Here is a 24,442-nt window from a genome sequence, read left to right as displayed (position 1 = left end):
ACAAACTAGCTAGATGATGAGGAATGCAGGCAGTATTCACATATCCACAAATATCTATAGATGTTTAAAATAATGTCGACAAAATATCACAACGTCTTGGAGTCCTATAGGCACAGCTGAGTGGAATACGCTGCGATCAGATGTTTGATTTGTCGTGGTTGAAAACTGCATTTGTAAATTGGTACTACTCATCTTTCGGCAGGTTCTTCAGAGACAGCCTTGAAGCCCCTGAGTGCTAGATTTTGTATTTAGATCTTGGCATTGTCTTACAAAAGAGTGGTAATTCACATAGAGAATTTCCTATTGATCACCTGATGAAGCACGGAGAGTCTGTTATTCTTGCCAAAGTCAATTGTAATTTAAATTCCTTATCTCCCCTAGGATGTTCTATTTCAATTTCAAATGGTACCAGAATTAAAATATAAATGCCCAACGAAAAGGTTCTGGTAGGTGTATTTGCCTTCAAAACCATAGCAGGAAAGAGTTTAGAAAAATCCGGCCACCAACCTAACCAAGAGAAAGAACTAAAATTCACCAGGATCACTGCTGAATAGTAATAACATATTTCCCCCATTTTTTAATATCTAATTTGTTTATTATATTAAAGACTGAGCTTCATGTAAAAGCTACTGATATGTCTTTAACATGATTTTGGACATGTGAGTAGCTCTAATATGATCATTAATAATAAAGAGCATTAAGACAAGTTGTCCTTTTTTCCATTCCCTTTGGGTTCAAGGAAACTTTAGAGAACCACAGGCATCCCAAGTCTTAGGAACTGTTACTTTTGATTAAAACTTTAGGGGAAGACTTGCACTTCAACAACAAATTTACTAAAAAAACTGGCCATTTGACTGGTCACTTGTAGGCAGGACCACTGTGACATTTAATCTGTCCTTAGCTGCCTTAGGTGTGATGGATTGTCCCTTCACTGTGACAAACGGCCTGACATACATTTATTAGCACTTAACATTATGCAAATGCAGCACAAAAATACAAAGACTTCTAGAAAACACAAATGTAAGATATCTGCTCATTTGATAATTGTTCTGTAATTCCATGACAATATTTATATTGATGTTAAAATGTGATAATTTAACATTAACCAAACATAGTCAAATAAAAACATACTCACCTTAAGTTCCAAATTTATACACTGTATTAAAATGTGTCAAAATGACCCTTTTCTCATTATAAGGGTTCAATGATTTCCCTTTCTGAGAATCAGTGGCATTGCCTGAATAGCTTTAATACTTCTTTGTTAAATGATAACTAAAATATATGTTTTATTAAATTTTTCTTATAAAAATGAAAACTACCTCTTTCAAACTGAATAATACTCAAGCAGTCTCCATTCGTTCCCTTTAGTCATGCTTATCTCGTTTGCAAACCTATTTTACATAACATTCAGGGTCCTCCCCCTGGCCCTCCCCCCAGCTCTATCTAGTACAAAATGATAGGTTTTCAAGTATGAGAATCTGTTACCACGGCAGGACCTTGCTGAAATTGGTGTATCTCTTACTTCCCTTGCCGTTTGTTGGGTGATGGACTATGAAGAGTAGGCAGAACTTGGCCTTGACAATATCACCTGACAGGGCAAAATTAAAAGGTGTTGGGTAATTCTGATTAGTTGACTTTCAAGAAAACAGTTCCTAAATTGAGCTTTCTAAATGTTTAATTTGGAGGACCGTCTGAAATGTGAAATTTATTCTATCTCAAGGAATCAATTTCTGCATTTGAGGAAAGGGAATAGTCGAATACTTGCTTCAGTTTTAATGATGCATTTGGAATGTTTCAACTGGACCTTTATTCTTTTTTCAGGTACACTTGTGTGCTTAAAGTATTTAAGTGCCCAAATAATTATTGCTTCCTACTCATTCCATAGAGTAAAACTAGACTTACGTGCCTAGATTTACTGTAAGTCAAAAGTTATAATCTGTGTATGTGGCCCTAACATATCATTGTCTATTGACCTACATGAATCATGTAATGAAGGAGGCATCTTTATCTTCTAGAAGCAGCAGTATCTTTTCATTCACAATATTATTATCACTGGTTCACATACACTTGATTTTAAAAGGGATAATACTTTGGATCTTAGATTGCCAAAAATATCCATTTTATATTGGGAAAACTGACCTAAACTTTGTATGACATACATATTTGTATATACACACATATTATAATTTAGTTGTCTATGGCAGCACATCAGTGTAGGGAGAAAGAGATTAGATTTCTCTAGAGCTTATCAATCAAAAATATAAAACTTAAAAAAAATATTGAGAGCAGGGTTATACATAAGTATCATACGAGGATCAGTTCATGAAACTAGGTCCTTTGCTAATTGTCTCTCTTACCAGATTCATAACACTTGCTCAGAAAAAGCCTAAGTTTGTAACAAATACACTCTCATAATATATATTTTGTGGAATAAATATACATTACATTCTGTTAGAATTAATAATAGATACAAGCAATACTTAAATTAAAAAAAATACAGTACTAGAGTTCTCTATCCTTGCTTCTAGCAAACTTAAAGTTGAGTTATATCGCCCCACTCTATTAATGCATAATAAAATTCATGAACAGAAAATAAAAAGCCAATTGCTTTGAGAACCTGAAAAAGAGTATAAATATAGTATAATTACTTGTTTTCAAGAGGGGAAAAGACGTTGACTTTGCAATTAACCGAATTTCTAATTCTGACAGCTCAGCAATATGGATGTGAAACAGGTCAGGGTGAGGGGCAATGTGTGGGTTTAAGTGGTGACAATATTGAACTGATGCAGTTTGAACTTTAGCCTAATGAGGGATTTGTTAATCTCTGGAAAAGCCATAGACCCAAGATTTACTTAATCCTGGCCCTGGTGATTTATCTGAAAGTCACGGACTTTATTCTTAGCCTGTGTCAGTCTGCAGACTGGAAAACCTCTCCATGGGCACACGGAGAATTCCCACTGCAGTGGATGGAAGGTCTGCGTGTGTAAAGAGCACACAGAGCAGCAGGGGTTCGGCCCCCGAGAAAGCAGGTGTCGAGTTGCCTTGGTAAAGAATTGATACACCACATGGTCACAGCTTCTTGACAGGTATAATTATCAGTGTTGTCTTTTCATTTTACTATGTGCTGGGATTCAGAAGCACGGTTTCAAATTTGTGACTATCAGATGTTTGCTCAAGTAGCTTTTCTTCAAGGACCTGAACGGGGAAAAGAGTGGGGAGAAATCGGTGATTAGCATTCATTTGTCAACTACAATTTGCTAAAAATATCAAAAGAGCATGTGCTCGGTGAGAACAGCAAGGATTATTTTGGGCGAGATCATTCACACACAATCTTCCACATATGAAAAAAAGCTGCTTGATGTTTGCAAAGGAAGTAGTTACTGAGGGAGGATGGAAAAGACACCAGTTATTCCCGGAGATGAAATAAAGAACAGCAGTTTGGAAACATTTTCAATGCAAAACATTTCTTCCTCCCAATTCCAGGTAACTCTGTTTTTCTTCATGAAGGCAAAGAATAGGTAACCTTTCCATCACTCTTAGGGCCGTTAGTGCTCTGGTAGAGGTACAGCCAGCAAAGCCTCTCTCCGCCCAGCAGGAAGCACCGATATTCTTTCTTCTCTCACAAGCTCAGCCTGACATCAATTAGAACAGAGCAAGCAGCTGCCCCTTTGGTCAGATTTGGGGGAGCAGCCTCCCCAAGCACTCCTCCAAGATCTGTCTCTCTTCCACCATGATGGAGTCGTTTCTTTCAGAGAGAACAGTGGTTTTCGATCTTTGATTTTAAAGCTGCGGATATTTTGATTTCAATGAGTGCAGAGCGCATATACGAAACAGATTTTAACAAACTGTTCTGGTTGATGTGAAAGCGAGTGTGTGGGGCATTTGCACTCTCCAGCTGCCATGCCATCTAGACGTGCCTGCTACTGAGTGTTCCCTAAGTGCCACATATTTTAAGAGTTTTACATGTTTTATTATTTAATCTCCACAACAGACTGTTTTACTGAACTTTAGATTAAATAACTATTAGTCTCAAGTGACAGATTTAGAGATTGTTTTTAATAAATTCATTTTTCATACATACATTTACATGTCCTAAGGGAGTCAGTCTCAGAACAAGTAAATTTTAGGAAGAGTTGGGTCTCCTCATGCACCAAGAGGGGGAGTTGGCTGTGGGAAGGCCAGCAGCTGAGAGAGCGCCCGCAGTGTGACGTGGGCCACTGCAACACCCACGGAGAACCATCTTCCCCACGTGGTCTCATATTTTCCTCAATCCCATGATTTATAATTCAACAGGTCAGTGTGAGTGTGTGTGTTTAAACAAAAGACTTTTTTCCATATTGGTGTAAATTTTATTGATCAAATTGCTCTGCTAACTTTTAAATGAGCCATTGTGATAGGCAGAATAAGGGACCCCAAATATGTCTACATCCTGATCCCCAAGACCAGTAAATATGTTAGATCCTATGGGAAAGGGAACTTGAAGTTGTAGGTGGAATGAAGGTTGCTAAACAGCTGGGGTTAAAATAGGGAGGTTACCCTGGATTGTCCAGGTGGGCCCAGTGTAGTGAGAAGTGGGAGAGAGCGAGAAGAACCAGGGAACGGGGTGGCCTGATGCACGCAGAGGTCAGCGCAATGCCGTGGGGGGACTCGGCCACCACTGCTGGTTTGGAAGATGGATGATGGGACCACAAGGCACGCAATGCGAGCAGCCTCTGGGAACTGGAAAAGGCGAGGGAACGATTTCCCCCTAGAGCCTCCGAAAGCCCAGTGAGATTATGCGGGACTTCTGTCCTACAGGATTACAAGAATTAGGACTTGTGTTCTTTTAAGTAACAACATTTGTGGTGATTTTTTAGGGCAGCTATGGGAAACTAATGGAAGTACTTTGAACTATGGGCACTGCTTTGGAAGTAAGCGGTGCGGGGGGCTGGGTGACCCCACACTAAGCAGCGGGAGAACGAATCTCTGGAAGGCTCCTGAGGACGCACCTGGAGGGGGACAGAGCGCGTGAGGGCAGGGCCGCTGCAGAAGGGGCCGAGCAGCAGTGCCGAGAAACGGGCTCTGAGACAGTGTTTGTGGGTATGAAGCACGGCCCTGTCACTTACTAGCTGAGAAACGCTGTCACCTTTCAAAAATCCTACACGACTCGCTTTCCTTCTTTAAAATGAGATTCAAAATAGCACCTAATATTCACAGGATTACTGTGAAGATTAAGCAACTTAATATATATGAAGTTCTTAAAAAGAGTTCTTGGCACAGCCTGTTTAATACACTGTATCCAGCATTCTGATGATTACGTCTGGTCCAGTTTTCTGCTTGGTGACCCCGGGTGCCCTGGATTCTGTGTCATCAGAGCCATCCTCTGGGACCTGGTCGTCCCAGCGACTGACTGGCAGCTCCGGCAGTGCTCCCTGGGTCGGAGCACCCGGCGGTGGCTGCGGCCGCGGCGGGGGAAAGCACAGAACAGGAAGCAGTGGACAAAACAGGGAAAGTGAGGCCTGAAGAGCAGGAGGGAAACGCAGTCGGCGAGGCCTCGGGCAAACGCCAGCTGCTGCGCACATCTGCTAAGGTCCTGCCTGGCTCTGAATGTGAATGAATTCTCCATCCCTGTTCCCCCAACAGGAGGTCAAAGAAAGGAAAAAGGCTTGCGGAATGCTGACATCTCAAGAAGTATTCCTCTTTCTTTCTACTTTTATTCTATGTGAATCTAGGTAAAATATAAGGTATATATGTATTTCCATATTTTATGGATGTATATAAAGTCAGCCTTTAAAAACTGAGATGCTTAAAGTTGAATAAATGTAATACTCCAAAAACACTAATTTGAAAGAATATATACACCTGTATGCTTATTGCAGTGATATTTACAACAGCCAAGACACGGAAGCAACCCAAGTCCCATTAATGGAGCACTGGATAAAAAAGCTGTGGTACACATATACAATGGAATATTACTCGGCCACAAAAGAAAATGAAATGTGACAATTTGTGACAGCTTGGATGGACCTGGAGAGTATTCTACTAAGCGAAATAAGTCAGACAAAGAAAGACAAATACCATATGATTTCATTTATATGTGTAATCTAAAGAGCAAACTAAATGAACAAATAAAATAAAAACAGACTCACAGGCAGACAGAATGGACTGATGGTTACCAGAGGAGAGGAGCGTTGGGGGACTGAGGGGAAAAAAGTGAAGGGGTTAAGAAGTACAAATTGGTAGTTACAGAATAGTCATGGGATGTAAGGTACAGCGTAGGGAATGTAGTTAATAACTACCTATAGTGCCAGGTGGGTACTTGAAATATTAGAGGGACCACTTTGTAAAGTATATGATCGTAACTAGTATGCTGTATACATGAAGCTAATACAAAATAATATTTAATGTAAACTGTAATTGAAAAATGAAATTTTAAAAAGTGGGTATAGCATAAAAAACCTGTATTTATATTCTCTGTTTAAATTTCTGTAATATAATTGTGTAATGATCATATCTTCTACATTTTAGAAAATGTAAGCTATTCTTATCAAACATGGAAGTTGGAGAAAAAACAACTGCATTTTACTTCAATAGACTGGAACATTAGAAGTAGGTATAAGAGATGTTCTCCACATACTACCCACACTCAACGTATTTTTCCATTTTTATCCAGCAGTTATCATTGCTAATTACTTCATAATTTATACCATCTCAGATATTTTTAAAAGGTATTTCTGATTTAGAGAATAAAATTATATTTTGCGTGATAAACAATAAGATAATATCTGACAAGTATTTTGCTTTACCTGGTCTTTGCTTGACTTGTCATATACTTTTAAAAAAAAAAAAAAAAAAAAAAAAGCAGAGATCTGTTCAAAGTAAATATGTAAAATTAGCTTCAAACATCTTTGCAAAAGCAACCATAGCATGAGTTACCAAGTGTAGCAAATCTCATTTAATCCTTAAAAAGCTTAATTAATTAAAAGTTGAACACGAGCTAATGTAGGTTCTCTTTGACTACAAATTCACCATAAAATCCATGGGTGTGACATGACTTGGCTGTATTCTGCCTGTACTTGAAATGGTCACCACAATTTTATCTCAAGGGGCCACGACTGTTGATTGAAAGTGTTGCCGTGGCGGGCATAAATATAAATTCAATGTTCATTTAAATAGAGCTTTACCATGTCCTGTGCTAGAAAACAACATAGTTTGTAAATGCCTTTCATTCAAAATGTTAGTCTTTGGTGGTGAGACAATAAGAAATTCTGAAGTGATTTAATGAAGGCTGATGGAGCAGAGAAATGGAATTGTGTATATGGCCCAGCAGATATTTACTGCCAAGCTGTATACTTCCAAAGACGACTGAGTGAGCATAATGTTGTAAGTTTTTAGTAAGACCTCAGAAGGCAGAATGGCAACATATTTCTTTCAAAATACCTCATAAAAATATTACTGTGGGCCAGTGACATATCAATGAGCAGAACTGGTACCAGTCTGTAATACTGAGGATGGAAGAAGAAATGGGTTAGTGGAATGAGTGTCAATATCTCACTAAAAAATACTGAATTGTTATTATTAGCTAAAAGACCTTTGAAAGGATCTGAAAGTACAAACATAAAGTATCTTTGCGTTCGGAATGGATGAGAGAGGCCACGGACGAAAGGACTTGTCCGTAAGCGCTCAGCATTCCCTCTCGGTGGGATCTTCCTTTCTGAAGCGCCGCATCTCTAGCCCGTTGCTAGATGACAGCCTCCTAAGTGGTCTCTGTTTCCACTCTCACCCTGCAATAATCTATGCTCCCGGCAGCATCCAGAGTGATCTTTTTTTAATACCTAAATCAGATCATGTCACTCTCCTGCTTAAATACCTTGAGTGGCTTCCATTGCAATTAAATCTAACTTCCCTCAGTGGTTTAAAAAGCTTTCTGCGACCTGGCGCCCGTCTATTTCACTGCCTTCTCATTATTCCCTAACCACCCTCGCCTGCTTTCTGCTCCTCAAACATCAAGTGGCTCGTGTCAGCCTTGGAGCCACTGCACTGCCTTTTCCTCCTCTTCTGATCATTTCCTGGCTTCTCTTAATCACTCAATCTTCACTTCAACGTCACCTCCTGTGAGAAGTTTCTCCCGATCACCTAAATGAAAGTCCTAATCTAACCAGTTCCTATCAAAGCACTCTATTTTAACTCCGAAAAGTACTGGTCCCTATAGGATATTCCTATTTACGTGTTGATTAGCTCTCTCCTCTAACCAGACTGTCAGCACCATGAGAGCAAGGACTTTGCTCAGCTCATGCTGGTTCTGCAACCTGTTGCACCGTACCTGGCCCATCGCAGTGCTAAATAAATATTTATTGTTAGATAAATGTAGTTTTTAGAATGGAATGGAGTTTTAGATAAAGACACCAAAGTAAGGTTATATATAATAAGACTAGCAGGCTATAAAAGATAGATTGTTGAATTCCCAAGACTCTCTGAGGACAAATCCTATACTCTTGACTTCTCCATGTAGCTTCTGCTTTTCATAAGTGTCACAAAAAATGGAAAGTCTCATGTCATAGCCAATGTTTCTGGTTGTGCAAATAATAATACGACATTGAATGAATTAAAATCACCACTATCCATTGTCAGTTTTCTAAGAACATTTGAACCTCATTTCAAACACATATTTGCAGACATCATAGAGATATCTAAAGATATAAACTGTGGCTTCCAAAAGATAGCAAGAAAAATGTATATGGCTCCAGAATAGCTGATGTTGGCAGACGAAATACCTAATAGAGTAAGAGGGAAAATAATTATGTGCTACTTGTAAGCATGGTTGAGGGGAATCTACCAAAGTTACTGCAGCTTCATCTAAAACATAGGGTTTTAATGATACAGTACTTACCTTGAAGGGTTCTTCTATGGATGAGGGATAGCATGTGAGAAGGGCCTAGCACATAGCAGACACTTCAAAGGTGGTGATTCTTACTCTTAAGATTGTTTCTTGAATTTTCTTAAGATATATAGCAAAATCTGGTCTAGTATTCTTTGCCACAAGTAGAATTTAGAAAAAGGCAAGGTGCATCTTAGACACATTCTAAGTGAACATTCATTGAGAATTTCAAAATCTCTCCCAGCGTGGACACTGACAGGTATCCACTTCATTCTTTTCGGTGAAGCAGCTTTCTATGAACTGTATTTCAGTATTCTAGGGGAAATCTTCTGGGGATCAGCACTCTATGGTTGTTTAACCTGTACACTGTGCCAAGGCAACTGGCCAAGGGAGTGAGAGGGGAGCTGGATTTCAGACCCAACTCTGGTCATCTAGCTTTGCACCTGAGAATCTGGGTTTGCACAGAAGCTGCATTTCCCTAATTTGTATAAAGGCATCCAATAGTCTGTACCTGGCCCTCTCAAAGTATACTATTTTCCAAAGTATCTTACATTTGCAAGGAATATGGCCAAATGACACATAAAGCAAGCATCTATCATTGTTTACATTTTCTGGGATTATACTTTTTATTTGATTGTGTTTTTTTTTTTGGATTATTAAATCTGATCATTGTGTTCCAGCTAAAAAACTATATTAAAAAAACAATGGAATATGTAATAGACTTTCCCTGTACAGAAGGAGCTCCTCACCTATGACATGTGGTTTTGCTGTGTCTGTTGCTGCTGCTGCTGTTGCTGCTGCTGAATTAGTAATTGCTGCTGCTGCCGACGCCGGGCTGTCCGCAGCTTCTCAAAGCGAGCCTCCATTTCCTCAAGGACTTTCGGGGTGTACCGCACCACCAGCTTGACGCTGTCCTTAGCAGCCTTGAGTAGCTCCACAGCTTTCTCATGGTGTTCACCTTCCACACTCTGAAAAGACAGTGGCACTTCTTAAAGGGGAGAGCTTCCGTGTTCCCTTTCCAGAGCGACAAATCTGAAACTAGTGTCACATTAAAATCCCAGAGTTTGAAATTTTATGAAGGCATGGGAAATAGAATCTATTGCCATCATTATTATTACTTAGTAGTTTTGCAGTTGAACTATAATCAGGTTAGGATTTACTAGGGTACAGAATGGATTGAGTGGGGCTTCAAGTTAAGAGAGTGAGAAATAGTGAAGACCTAAAATAGAATGCTAACATTCAGAATGTGTTTTCTAAATTTTATCTGGAAGAATAAATGTACTAGGCAAAAAAATTTTGAAAAAAGGAGTAATAAAAGATGACTTTTCTATCAAATATTAATATTTATGAGTTTTATTGGTGTAGCGAGAGACAGAACAGAGAGCCCAGAAGCAGATCCATTATATGGAAATTTTATTATCTGATAAATTTGGAATTTAGATCAAAGGGGAAAAAGATTATTAAATAATGATGCTGGAACAAACAATAATTAAATGATCCTAATCTCATAGCCAATGCTAAATATAACAGGTTGATTAAAATTTTAAATGTAAAAATAAAACCATAAAACAACTAAAACACAACATAGGTGAACAGTCATCATCTCTCAATGAAAAAGTAATTCATAGGTAAAAGTACCAAAGATAAATAAAAATCACAAAATCAGATTTTAAGATGTTAAGTTTCTATTTCTCACATGCTATAAAAGGTCAAAAACAAACCAGAAAAACATATTTTCAATATGTGACCGTCAGTTTGTTAATATTCTTCAAATGAAAAGCTCTTACAAGTCAATAAAGATCTAAGCAAAATGGGCAAGTGAACTCATGGATAAATAATAATTTACAAAACCTATATGTTCAATAAACCTATGAAAAAATGTTGAAGTTCCCTAGTAATCAAATATAAACACAAAATATTTCATTTTTAATCTAAAAATGGTAAATATGTATTTTCAAATATAGTGTACTGACAAGAATGTAGGAAAATGGAACTTTCACACACTGATAATAATTTAACAAAAATTGGCATAATTTGTTGGAAGGCGCTATTGTTATGCATTGAATAAACCTTCTATAATAAATAGTTTTACTTTCAGAGAAATTTATGAAGGATATAATCAAAGATGCACACATACCTATAAAGCAGTTATAACAGAAAGCAAAAAAAAAAAAAAAAATCAAATCCTGGCTTTTGAATTTCAAAATAATCATTTGAACACAATGGCACAGACAATAGCTGCGGAAACTATTTTTATGCTAAGTAAACAGAGAGAGACTTCTCCCAAACCTTCTAATGCTTCTCCAGGTTGGAATTAGGCAGAAGCAAGACCAAGGAAAATTATAATCGGCCAGTTTAGGACCTTAAGAAAAGGAGACAATGTCCTTCCCTCTCAGCTATTCCCCAGGGCAGGGGACCTAACCCCCAATTTACAGGATGGAAATACAAAGGCCTTTCTGACTTGCTGCCTGGATAAAGCTCAGAGAAAAAACATCTTTGCAATGGGGTGAACAGGCACTGAGACGGGATTAAAGACTGCCAACACACCTGAGAGTGGCACTGAAGGGGCAGAGAAGGCCACCCCAACCCGGTTGAGATTACATTTTCACAACCCAAGTAAGAAGGGGAACTAAAAAGGAATATCATATTGAGTTACAAAAAAATAATTTGCATTTCAAGCACACTCCAATTACATCTTGAGGTTCATACTCCTATTATTATACAGATCAGATTTGAAGATTTAAGAGGCTGTGTTCCATTCTGCGGTCTGCTTCAGCAAGGTGGATTTGGACTGAGATAAAAAAAGTCTGCATTTAGCAATGAGGCAGGCACTGGGGGCCCTTAAGAGCACTGCTTCAGACATTTGTCAGGAAACAGGCAGATATTAAGAGTTTAAGAAATGACCACTGTGAGCCCTGGAGGCAACTTATATAACCATTCCCTTGCCAAATCTGGGTTACACAGAGAGCAAGGGGTTATAAATAGCTGATGGGAAAATGAATTTTAATCTGTGGCTGAAGCCTAGGAAAAGCGGCTTGGTCAATGATGAATCCATTCTTCTCATTACTCACTCCGTCACCGACTTGGTCACTCAAGAGATGTTTATTAAGCATTTCTTTTACTAGTTATATTTATAGTTCTTTGGAAGAACACAAAAGACAGGAGAGACTTTGTATAGTATAAACTCTGTTTTCAGTGTGCATGCAATTTCTTTGTAATTTGCCTCAACATGTCTCGTTAATGCTTGGAATTCTCATTTAAAAGGAAAACTGGGTGATTTGGTTGTCCAGTCCCTTCTCTCATTTCTTTTTTAATATTAAAACTTAGGTGTTTATGTTTCTGTAACAATGGTTCATCATTTTCTAGGCCTGATGATTAATCCCAAGGTTTCCTTTTGGCTTTTGTTCTATTTGCTTTCATATAGAAGGGCTGGAAATTCTAGGCCAGACCTGTAGAGGCCCATTATCCCAGTTTAGGCACCATGCCTGCAATTCAGAGTTGCCACAGGAGGGCCGTGGCACCCGTACCTGGGCCCATTAGGCTCTCACCACTGTGAAGAGCTGAGAGACATCCGGCTGGTGCACCTCCTGAGCCCTGCAGCACTGTCGGGGGACCTGCTCCCACCCAGCTCCGCTGTCCCACACAGTCAGCAGTTCACGAACAGCAGGCTCCATGGTCTTTGAATCCAAAACTTCTGCCTTGATGCTCTATCTCTGATTTTGACGATGACTCAGATTCTATCCAGCTCAGCGGACTTAACTGGCCTTCTGGCTTAATCTATCTTTTATAAACTCTGTCTCCTTTGCCAGTGCACAGAAGCACTGCCTAAGATCTGGGCAGAGTGTCATACTTCTTCATTTCTACTACTAAGAATGCCTTGCTGAAATAATGGAAGTTATTATTAGTGAAAGTTAATAAATGGAAGTTAATAAATACATGATTGAACAGTATAATAGAAACTAAGAGGTGTCTCTTACAGAAACATCTGAATACAAGCATATTTGTAGACTGTATTATTTCAAACACCCTTTAAATTTGTTTTTTAATTGTTTCCTGAAAAATTTCTTAACTCTTGTCTCAAAAATTGTTCTGGGTGGCTTGCTCTTTTTTTTGTTTACCGACTTTGCCTATGTTACGGATATTTTTGAATGCACGTCTGTCTGTCTCAACCTATTATTGACCTCTGGAGTGCTTTAGTCCCTCGATTTAACTTTTTGGTAAGAATAAGACAGTTTTCTCTATTCTTTCTTTCCCTTTTAAGGTAAGAACAAAAAGCAGACTACCTTCCCACAGAGTTCATGGTCCATGCATCAAAAGAGGCCAAACTATGTGCTCAGTTAGGATATCCACACGGATACACAAACACTTGTTAACAGGAATTCCTTGAGCCCTGAAAGTTTATCATTTATTCCTACTTTTGACTTAGTCTATTTTTCACTCTTAATAAAAGCATTGAAATATAACAGTGTATTTGTAAACAGTTAAGCTATTTCTATCACATCTCTCTCTCTTTCTTTCTTTCTCTCTCTCTAGATATATGTATCTCCTCCAGATTCAGGAACTGTCCTTGATCACAAGTAGATCAGCGTCAGCACTGGCCTCTCACAGGGGATGGAAACGTGGTCCTTAGGGATCTGAGGAGACCTAGAAGGGCTTCCAATTTTAAAGTGAAAATCCTTCCTCGATTTAAAACCTGAAAGTCTATACTTTCTTTAAGAAAGTTTTCTACTTTCTAAAAGAAATCTTGCACTTTTACATTTCATTCCCTTTGCTTTTAGAGTTTTGTTGTACAGATTGCAATTTGAGGAAGTCAATGGCATGGATTGATTTAACAAGACTTTCCAATAGGCATCTGGTCAAAGTTGGATGTTATTAAGGAGGTAAGGGCTGGTGAAGGAGGCATGGGAATATGCTAGGTACCCAGCAAATATTTAGACCAAAGAGCAGTGTGGTCCTGAAAAAGAAAAGCCCCTAAAGAGAAATATTACCACCTCCACAGTTGTGCCTAGTCTGCCCATGAGCATTCACTAAAATACATTAAAATACACTAAGAAGAATAGATATTCTTATCCTGAAAATATTTCTATCTTTTCCAGCTAAATAAAAAAACCACACACATAGAAATCAATATGGGAAGGAGAATTCAAATAATTTTATTACCATTTCCAAATGCATAAATATAAGCTAATAAAATACTAAACTGATGTAAAACCATAAGAACTGAATCATCTGTAACGATACTATATAAAGGAATATATTTTCATTCAGGAAGCTGTGGGAAAAAAATAGCTCAGTAAATAACCAGATGCATACTTGTTCCATTAGCAATCCCATGCAGTAGTAAACCTAGGGAGCTTTAAAGTCAGCTAACTTGAAGGAAGTTTAGCAAATCAGTGGCTGATAAATTAAACACTGCTGCATTCTGATCTTTCAGTCATTTTTCTATCTCCATACATTGTGAGATATCAAAATGGATGGCATTTCTTGGTACGCCCAATTTTCTGGTTGATTACAAGTCCTCTCTAATAAGAGAATTTGGGGTTGTACTGCATATGGGAATTTGCTCATGATATGGGCTCTCTCCCCTTTGATAGTTGTTAAATTTTGACCCTTGCTAGACCTCAGATGGAAGAGATGCCTGCCCTGGGGAGGAATATTGTTCTCTGTGCACAATCACTGCACAGTGGACCATGATGTCCTGGTCTATATGCAGGTCTTTCTCTGTGGGGATTGCATGAACATAATCTTGACCCAGCTTGCTGATAAATAAACTGCTTAAACACTTTGTTGAATAACCAAGAGTTGGCTATACTTATCAGTTATTCTAAGCATATCTAATCTAGGTTTCTGCATAGGCTTCTAGATGACCCTAGTTATTCCTTTGGATTAAAAGTCAAATGGTGTTATCAGGGAAAAAACGTCATCAAGGGTATTGCATTTATGACATATCTTAGCACAAATAAGTAGCTTAGAAACTCAGAACATTATACTTGTAAAGGCCCTTAGAAACAATCTTATCTCCTTACAACTTAATGTATAAAGAAACAAAGACCAAGAATGTCTGTGGCCTGGTCCACTTTATAAATTCGTTAGCTGCAGGGCTGGATTAGAACTCACGATTCTTGATGACTGCCCTTTCAACTACCGCATTCTGCTCTTTCTAGATGAACTAATCTAGACCATGGTAGGTCGTTTTTTTGCCCGATGTGGAAGAAGAACTAATGACGAGGACAAGATCTGTCAACCTCTAGCTCTAAACAGTACGAGTTGGCCAGTGAAAGAGCAGCGTGAGGCTACACGAAGGGCTCACTCTTAGTGGGTTATGACTCTCGGCTTCGTAAAGGCCCAAAGACAGACCTACCTCTTGCCCACAGAGGTAATGGTGATGGATTACTTTGTTCTTATGATAGTTTTGCTTTTCGTCCATTAAGGTATTCTGATACTATTTTAAGTATGTGTGTCTAAACATACAAATGTTTGTGTGTGTGTATACATGTGTATGTGCCCTAATGTTTACTGGGTGCTTACTAAGTGCTAGGCACTGCCAGCTGCCATGTGTGCATTATATCTAATCCTCATAAGAACTCTATGAGAAACGTAATGGGGAACTTAAGAAATTTATCCTGGGGCCCCAGGTAGTAAGTAGAACAGAGGGAACTGAACTGGAGACTAGGCTCTTACCTACCAACCCATAGTCTTAAGCAAGACAATAAAGAGAAAGTAAACATCATATGGTGGCTTCCCCTATTCATGTTTTTTTGAGAGCAGAGAGAGAGCTGGGTAGGTAAGAAATCTTATAATTTTGCCTTAGTGTAGCCCTATAGTCAGCATTTTGGGTCATTTAAAAAACCTTATATTAATTGGGTGTTTAATTAAGAATGAAGTATCTCTGCACAAGCTCCAGGATACATTAAAAAAACCACCACCTTTATGACTCTGATCTTTCCCCTTTCTCAAATATGTTAATTTCCTTTTCTGAATGTACTGTATTACCTTTTGCTGAAGAAAAATGGCAAGTGTATAAAAAATATCACATTTATCCCTTGGAAAAAACATGCTAACTCTCCATCATACTTCACTCCTGCCTAAATATTAATATCTATTTCAGTGCACAGCAGTTTAGCAGTTTATAATCACTCTACTGTCACTAGACTATCCAAGGGCAGGATGAGCTCTATTATTGTGTGCTCAGTAAATAGTCAATGAATAAACCATCTCTCTCTCTCTCTCTCTCTATATATATATATATATGTATGTATGTATGTATGTATATAGCTAAGTAGCAAGTACTGCGTTTGAATTTGAGCTGCTTCACTTATCAGCTTTGTGAGTCAGACAAGGTGCTTAGCATCTTCAAGCCTCAATTTTCTCATTTGTAAAATGGGTATCACAGAATATCTACTTAACAGGATCATTATGGGCATCAAACTTAATATTCACAAATACACAAAGCACTTTGGAAGAGCATCTGACCCTTAAAAGGGGTCCAACAAATGCTAACTCTTTTGAGCAATTTCCTCTGTGATAATCTTGCTGCAGGGCTCCAGGTGCTTAAGGACAACAGCAACTACAAAGTATAATTTGCCTTTGCAGTAGGCAGAACCTTCCTTTATATTATCTAGGGAGCAAACGTTTACGAAATTAATTAATAGTGTATGAAGTTCACTGGAAGAATGTTTAAAACTACTTAGGTAAATCAACTGCTTCTAATCACAGTCCAGTAACTTAGAAGCATAATTTCCATACATACAATTGATATGCTAATTACAAATGATCATTATTTGTTCATAAAAAAGCTGTTCCCTTCACTCTCTCCAGTGTCACACTAAGTTTAGGAAGGGGGCATGTGCAGGAGAGTCACATGATAGATCATGCAGAATAACCAAATAACCAAACACTGCAAAAGTGCAAAGAGGTTAATGGGGGGGAAAGCGTATATAATTACACATATTTTTATCCTGTGAGAGTAGTTATAAATATAAAAAATCTGAAACATGAAAGCGAAGAGTAGCAGGCCCAGGGGCAAAAAACTTGAAGGGAGCAAAAGCTTTAAAAAAAATCAGTGCCAGAAATCACAGATTTTACATTGGGTGGGTCTCAGCCCACCTTTCAGATCGGGAGACTGAAATTGGAAACAGATGCAGCTACTACATCTCAGCTTTAATGCTTTTCAGTAACTGCTCAACTCCAGATGTTCTAGCACCAAAAGAATGAAAAGCAATTCCTGATGGCTGTTGGGATGAAGATTAAACACACATACATACACACACAAGTATATGCAAACACACACACACACACACTAAACACACATCCACACATGTATGTATATGCACACACATGCATATTATGTATACATGCATGCACTTACATATACACGTACATACATACACACACACAACCACTGTCAGTAGTACACATGTGAGCACTCGAGATTTGAAAACAGAGCAAAGCTGTGTGGGAAAATATTCCTAGCAAATGAGATCTTTAAATCAGTCCGTCAATTTCTGAGTGGTAGGTTTCACCCAGGAATTGAGATTAGAGGAACTCCTCCCAATCACAATTCACGCTGATCTGTGCCTCTAAAATGCCTGCTGTGCCTGCCCACACTCTTCCAGCCTAGGCACTTGATGACACCATATCCCCAAGGAGCAAAGGCTCCTGCAAATGTTCAGAAGCAGGGATGTCCGCTCTGGCACAAGGGTGGCGCTGTGCGGGGTGATAACCGTCATCCCCCCATGCCCACAGACAACTACATCTCTCACACTTGTCAGTTTTACAGCTCCACTGAAACATGCAAATACATCTCAGTCACTAAAATTTAATGTCACTCCTAAATCAAATCTATCATCAAACTGACCCTAAGTACGGCCAGAGTGACAGGGCAGAAAGGCCAGGGATTGCGGTTGGGAGCTCGAGTGGGAATAGCAGAAAAATCACTGAGGAAGAGTGTGGCTCTGGAGCATGACCTCTGCATTTGTGCCTCGGTTCTCAGACAGAGACAGTGCCGCTTTAGCACTGGGAGTCCCAGGAAATGCCTCAGTCCCGGACAAACTGAGACACCGGGTCACCTATTAAGACACAGAGTAGTGCCTGGGACATGATATTTCTTCAATAAATATTTGTTTTGGGGTGGCTGTTTTTTTAAAATCAGCAGCCCTTGTGGAATCTGAATTTTCAGCAGACATGAGGGGAAGCAATTTTATCAGAGAAGGATGGGCCCTGGCTGGTGTGGCTCAGCTGGTTCGGGCATCGTCCTGGGCACCGGAAGGTGGAGGGTTTGATTCTGGGCCAGGGCACATACCTGGGTTGCGGGTCCGATCCCCGGTAGAGGCACACAGGGGAGGCAACCGATCAATGTCTCTCTCACATCAACGTTTCTCCTCCCCCTCTACAGTCAATAAAAAATAAACAAGAAGGACGAGTCTGTTGAACACCAAAGGGCAGCATGAGGAAGGCGAGGGCAAGGGGAGGCCTGAGTTAAGAGAAAGGTTTGAGAGTGGCTTCGAGGGCACCCTCATCACTTTTGCTCACTGCAATTTTGCCAAGACCCTAAAGGCAGACCTGGTACCGTGGAGCAGCATCTCCTGCCACTGCAGGACCCAGGGGTGAGAGAGCTGGGCTTAAAATGACAAAGCTAGTTTATAAGAAGTGCCCACACTTAGGTGAGGGCTTTTAAATGTTTATGAGCCAGTGCCTCACACCCGGACACTCCCTGAAATCCCTGAGGACAAATACCAAAGCCCACCCTTCAAACAGTCCCACTGGTTTTTACGACAGGGGGGCTGTTACTGTGGTAGGGACAGGGCTAATGCTGGAAGGTGCTATGACATTCTTCAATTTGCAAAAAACACACTTAGCTAAGAAGTTTGTGGGAAACCTTATTTTACTAATAAGCACGGAATTCGTCATCCTTTCTCCTCTCCCTAGATGACAGCGTGTATTATGCTGCGGGAACCAGAATAGTTGGTGTGCTTTTTTCCCCCTTCAGCATCTTCTTCTAGTGATCTCATGGAGACCATCGTTTTCTAAGGGGTGTCAGAGAGACAAAAGAGGTTCCTGAAATTATTCAACCAAACCCTTCAAAGGATACACTCTATTACTTAACCTGTTTCAGAATCCTAGATGCTCAGGCAATTAATACAGAGCATATGGGAGAAACCCCACCAATCTAGGTGGAAGCTGTCTTGAGTCGAGAGCTGTCAAGTGTGTTTGCTGTGAAGTGTAAAGCAGCAGGGGCCTTTATGTCACTGTGTGCCATAAGTAAAAAACGTTAATAATAGCTATAACATTTAATTAAATTGCAGAGACTCAACATTACAGATGCCTTCTTGCAGGAGAAGTAAAAACTTAAAAAAAAAAAATTCAGGTTTACTGTCCAATATCTCTCTAGCTCTGCATATAAATGACTTTTCCAATTAAAAGCACGCCCACAGAATATTCTTGGGATTTGTCACCAGCGACTTAATTCTAAAATTTTCAGGTAGGTCTACAAAATAAAGCTTGCTTATTTTAAATGCGCTAACTGGATCTAGCCTCCAAAGATTGTCACCCCTGCTCTCTGGTTCCTGCTCTCACTAGCCATGCAGCCACCCCAAACTCAGCACCCTGGGGACATCTGTAACTCTCCCCTCAGCCCACAGCCAATTAACCACAATTACAGATTGATGTTCATTCCCATTTACCATCTCATCCCCTTCTCCTTTCTGTTTCTTATAATTTCTCTTCTGGATTTTAAAATATCCTCTAGCTTCTCTCTTTTCTAACCTTTCCTCCAGACTTTGGTCACGGTCACTTGGTCTTTCCATGCCCGGGCTTCTAATCCAGTGAAGAGCAGGAAGAGCAGAGCCCTGGGGACTCTGTTCTTGAGGGGGGGGCTGAGCTACCATGACTGCTTCTCCCCAGGATCCAGCACAGTGCACAGCACCCTCCCAACATTTACTTACTTAATCGGGGGAGAGCTGGAGTTGAGGCCTAGGCCCAAAGATTACCAGCTGTATGATTTAGGGCGAGTTATTTCATCTCCCTGAGCCTCGGTTCCCACACGTGCAAAACAGTGGAGCAACATATTCTTCAAAGATGTCCTTTAAGATTTAATGGAATATCCACGTAAACTGCCAAGTACTAAACCTGGTTCACAGAATGCACCCAATAAATGCAGGTTCCTTTGCCCCTGGAATATTTCCACAGCTTCCAGACATGAAGATTCAAATGTCCTGTAGCGTGCAAAGCGCTTCCCACAAAGGGGCAGGTCCAACTGTATTTCTTTACATTCATCTTCAATATATGAGCAACACATGTTTTTGATTTTACCACCTATATTCATGTTTCCATAATTTCTCAGTTTTATTCTCTCAGCCTAGAAGGTCCTTCCTCCATTCTCTTTAGTAAACCTCCCCCACCAGTCAAAGTCCATTCCAAATGGCACACATTCTCTAGTTTGTCATTTTCTTGCTGAAAATGAAGTGCTAACACCTTGCAATGGCTTGCAAGGACCTTCACGACTTTCACTTTCCACTCCCAGCTGGCCTCTCCAACCTTACTTCCAGAGGCTTTCCCTCTCATTCATGCCCAATATCATACCGGAGGGTTTTGTTGTTGTTGTTTTTGGTAATGTACAAGCCTAGGTCATTCCTGCCAGAATTTTACACTAGCTCCCTCTCATAAAGTTCTCAGGTAAAAGGCGTGCAACTTTACTTAGTTAGGAGGGTTCAGATTAAATCCAGAATGAGATAAAGAAAATAAGTACATTTTAAAAAAGGATAATGTATTGCCAAAGGTTGGTGAAATTTATATAATCATGCACTATGGAAATAGAAATTGGAGGTAGATTTTCCAGCATCTATTAAAATATAGTATGCCCATATCCTCTTAACCAGCCTTGCCACATGCCAGTATTCACGCCAGAAAAATAGTTACTCATATACATAAAGCTTTTCACTGAAGCGGTGTTCACAATAACAAAACACAACAAAAAACCAATTGGGTAACAAACTGAATGCCCAAGAGCAGGAGAATGGTTAAACTAACGATGGCACTCACAAACTATGGGACTGCAAAACCTAAGTAAGTGCTGACAAGGCACAATATCCAAGACATTCTCCTAACTGGGAGAGCAAGTCATAGAATAAGTGTATGAAAATATCAGTGTACTTTTTTAGATCTTACTTAAAATAATAATAATAATAATAATAATGATAACAACTAGTAACATTCTTTGAGTATTTCCTTTCAGGTATGCTTCTATTTATTTTCGAATTATCAAAATATAGGGTGTCCCCCCCAAAATGTATAGACACACTTTGAATAATTATAAAGGCAGTGTTTATTGAAATATATTTCATTTTCAATGGAGAGGAGAAGCAAGTGGTCAAAGGGACTTTTCTTTTTAATTTGATTCCAGTCTTTATTACAATTAATTATTTATAAATTTTATAAGGACACAGTCCCATATTTCTTGTATAATTTGTTTTAATACAATAGCACGGTATCACCATGAGGAAAATGAGAGGGAAAGTCATCTGAGAACAAATTGGAGAAGGTGGGGCAAAGGGTAATTTTCTTTGAAAAGTGCTTTGAGGCACAGCTTTGAAGTGATTTGAGCAAAAATCAGTTATAACTGTAATTGCCTGGGTAATTTAGGTGAAATGAAGGGATTTTTAGCTGCATTACCTCTGAAATTATGAATGTAGAAGTGTGGTCTGTGGAGGCTTCAAAACCCCAATTATCAGGGAATGCCACCGAAATCTGTCGGAACGATCCTGGCTGAACACTTGTTCTCCTGGTTTCCTCAATTTGTTGAAGCCTGACTTCTTTCCTCCATTTCCTCTCGGTTGTTTATTTATCCATGCCAGCTTTTCAGTGATACGGCCTGGCGGATCATTCATGCTTCAGTGTGAGTGCTATAAAATCCAGGCTTTCAGGGAATGATGTTTGACTGAGAAATGGAGGAAAATAATTTTGAAATACTGCATGTTTAAATTTTTGCTTTTCATCTAATGGCTCCTAAGATGAAAAACGGCAGTGACTTCGAGCTTGATAGATGTGAGGTCCCAGAGAGAGTTACAAATCAATCAACCTAGAAATGTTTTTGAAAATGAAACGAGTTGGCTTTATATTTCTCCTTTGCTATGATTATTATTGATCCTCTCCTTCCTTTCCCTCAAATAAGTGTGTTGTAACAAACAAAGAAACAGCTATTCCCTACTAATGAGACCTGTTTCCTCCCTCACTAAACATTAAGTTATATCTACCCCTGGTTGCCCTGCCTCTAATTCTGGCCCCCTCTGAACCACTCTTCACATTGCAATCACAGGAATCATTCTAAAATGCAAACTGATCATGTCACTCTCTTGCTTAAAATCCTTCTGAGTTCCAACCTTGCTCAGATAGAGCTCACAGTCTTCAGCCCGGTGGGCCTCATTACAATCTGGCCCCAGCTTATATTTTCAGCCTCCTTTGCCAACTCTTTAAGTCTCCAAACAGAAGAATTTGCAATTTTCTCTAGTGTCTGGACTCTGGTATTGTTCCCTCTTGCTGTGGCTTTCACCTCCCTCGCCACCTCCAATCACCTACCCAGCACCTACTTGCCTATGAGTTTTCTCCACAGGAGGAACCATCTCTGGCTCTCCCATACCTGGGGTAGCTGCCCCTTCTATGATCTCTGAGGAAACCCCATACTAATCATTATTTATAAAAATAACATGTTGCAAAGATGATCTTCTCCCTTGTCTATTTTCTCCCAATACCTATAAGCATGAAATCAGGGGCATTTATTTTTTATTTCATCAATGATTAAGACAATGCCAGGCCCGATAATATTTTGCCAAATGAATGAATAAATAAATACCTAAGTTTCATGGATTGGTTACTGTTTGTTCACAAACTTGTAACTTAACTATATTGTCACTTCTCTGAGAAAACAGCGATTTCTTACTTAAACCAATGGCTGATGCCTTAATTATGAAGTAGTAACAATTATCACAACTAACAAATTTAGTACTCACTATGTGTTAGGCACTATGTTCTACCATAAAAATGAGGCAGCCAATAATATCATCTCTTAGCAACTTGGAAACTTAAGATTAAAGAAGTTACCAAATTACTCCTCCAACGCCATAAATTACAATGAATTAGTCTGTGAGAATTAAATGGCCAGGTGCACTTAGAATACTTAGCAAATGCCAGGCCTGTTAGCTCTCAAAATAAACCTTTCCTGTTACTTTTGTTATCAATTTTGTTACTACACTTGGGGGGGCTGCCTGCTTTATTTCTAAACCTAGGGTATGGGGATTTTTAAATACCATTTTCAGAAGGTACATTTTTAAAAGCTGCAATTTTTTAATTAGCAAAAATTTTAACAATTAAAAAAAAAAAAGAGCTACTACCGCTGAAGTCCTGTCTAGCTTCCTTTTGCTTCTCCATCTTAGGGACTCTGACTCTTTCCTCTGGGTGGAATGTTCTTCCCTAGCTACTCATGTGGCTCACCCCCTTACCTGCTTTGATCTCTCCTCAAATATCACCTGCTCACTGAGGCTACTCTGCCCAGAACCACACCCTCCCTTTTCATACCTTGGCACTTCCTGTCCTCCTTTCATTCTACTGATTTCTCTCTTCTTTTTTTTCTTTAGTATTTGCCACCATCTAACATTGAGTTTATTTACTTGTTTTGTTTACTGTCTCTCTATCCTACTGGAATATAAACTCCACGAAGGAAAGAATCTTTCTCTCTTTTATTTTTATCTATCAAAGAATCCTGACTGCTTCAAAGAGTGCCTGGTACACTATAGATGCTTAATAAATACTTTTTGAATGAATAAATGAATATTAAGACTATGTCCAGGAAATGTCATATAAACTTGTTTGGCCACATACATACTCTAGACACAGGGCATTTAAGTATACTTCGTCAACTTACTGCCCTATTTAATATCCCTCCAACTAAGGTTTGGTGGAATAACCGAGCAGCCAGCTAATCTAGTAGAGAAAGCAGAGGATAAGTAATCCAGCAAAGAGCACTCAAGCTTCAAGTCTGACTCACGTCCCCACATTCCTATAACAACTGAAAGTGCATCACAGGAATTTATTTCATTTGTTTTATTCACAAAATAATAAAACATGCCTACTAAAAGTTGTGTGTAATTAAATGCTTGATGATTTTCTTAAGTAAATACATAAATTTATTAAAGTCCACCTAGGTTTAAAGTGATCGAGTTTCTTTGTGTAACACTCCAAATATGTGTAAAACTATATTCAATATAACCGGAGGAAGTCATATTTTTAACACCTGCCAAAATTGATACCATAAAATGATTAATGTGTGATCTGATAACTAGCATCATACAGTCTTGCATTGTCCCTCCTACCAATGAATAAAACAGGACCTGTGGGAAATGGAGTGTGCACTGAGTTCTTTTGGTAATTGGCTCCGTCTAAATTGCTATAGCATGGGCAGTGCTAGTTAAAGTTGCTTCTGATACTGTTTAACAGTGAATAGCAACAAATAGTGATCATTTAATACTAACCTTAAAAACTTTGAACAGATCATGGACACAAAAAATAAAGAGAATTTCAGGATTAACAACTGTC

The 24,442-nt window shown here is 39.1% G+C and overlaps 1 protein-coding gene across 2 annotated transcripts in view; it reads right to left on the bottom strand.

Moving 5' to 3' along the window:
• Positions 1-935: 935 nt before the first annotated feature.
• LIN7A (lin-7 homolog A, crumbs cell polarity complex component) overlaps positions 936-24,442 on the bottom strand; it is a 119,571-nt gene continuing 96,064 nt past the window's right edge. The window contains exons 5-6 of one of the 2 annotated variants that reach the window (XM_081129821.1): positions 9,607-9,825; positions 936-3,195 (exon numbers count right to left, since the gene is read on the bottom strand). In XM_081129821.1, coding sequence (XP_080985947.1) covers positions 9,607-9,825 — 219 coding nt within the window. In that variant the 3' untranslated portion in view covers positions 936-3,195. The remainder of the gene's footprint in view (positions 3,196-9,606; positions 9,826-24,442) is intronic. The other variant, XM_081129822.1, reaches the window with a different exon arrangement.

The sequence above is a fragment of the Miniopterus schreibersii genome (genome assembly GCF_964146895.1).
Source record: "Miniopterus schreibersii genome assembly, chromosome: 2".
NCBI classification, from domain to species: Eukaryota; Metazoa; Chordata; class Mammalia; order Chiroptera; family Miniopteridae; genus Miniopterus; species Miniopterus schreibersii.
This window is presented reverse-complemented; position numbering and strand designations above follow the sequence as displayed.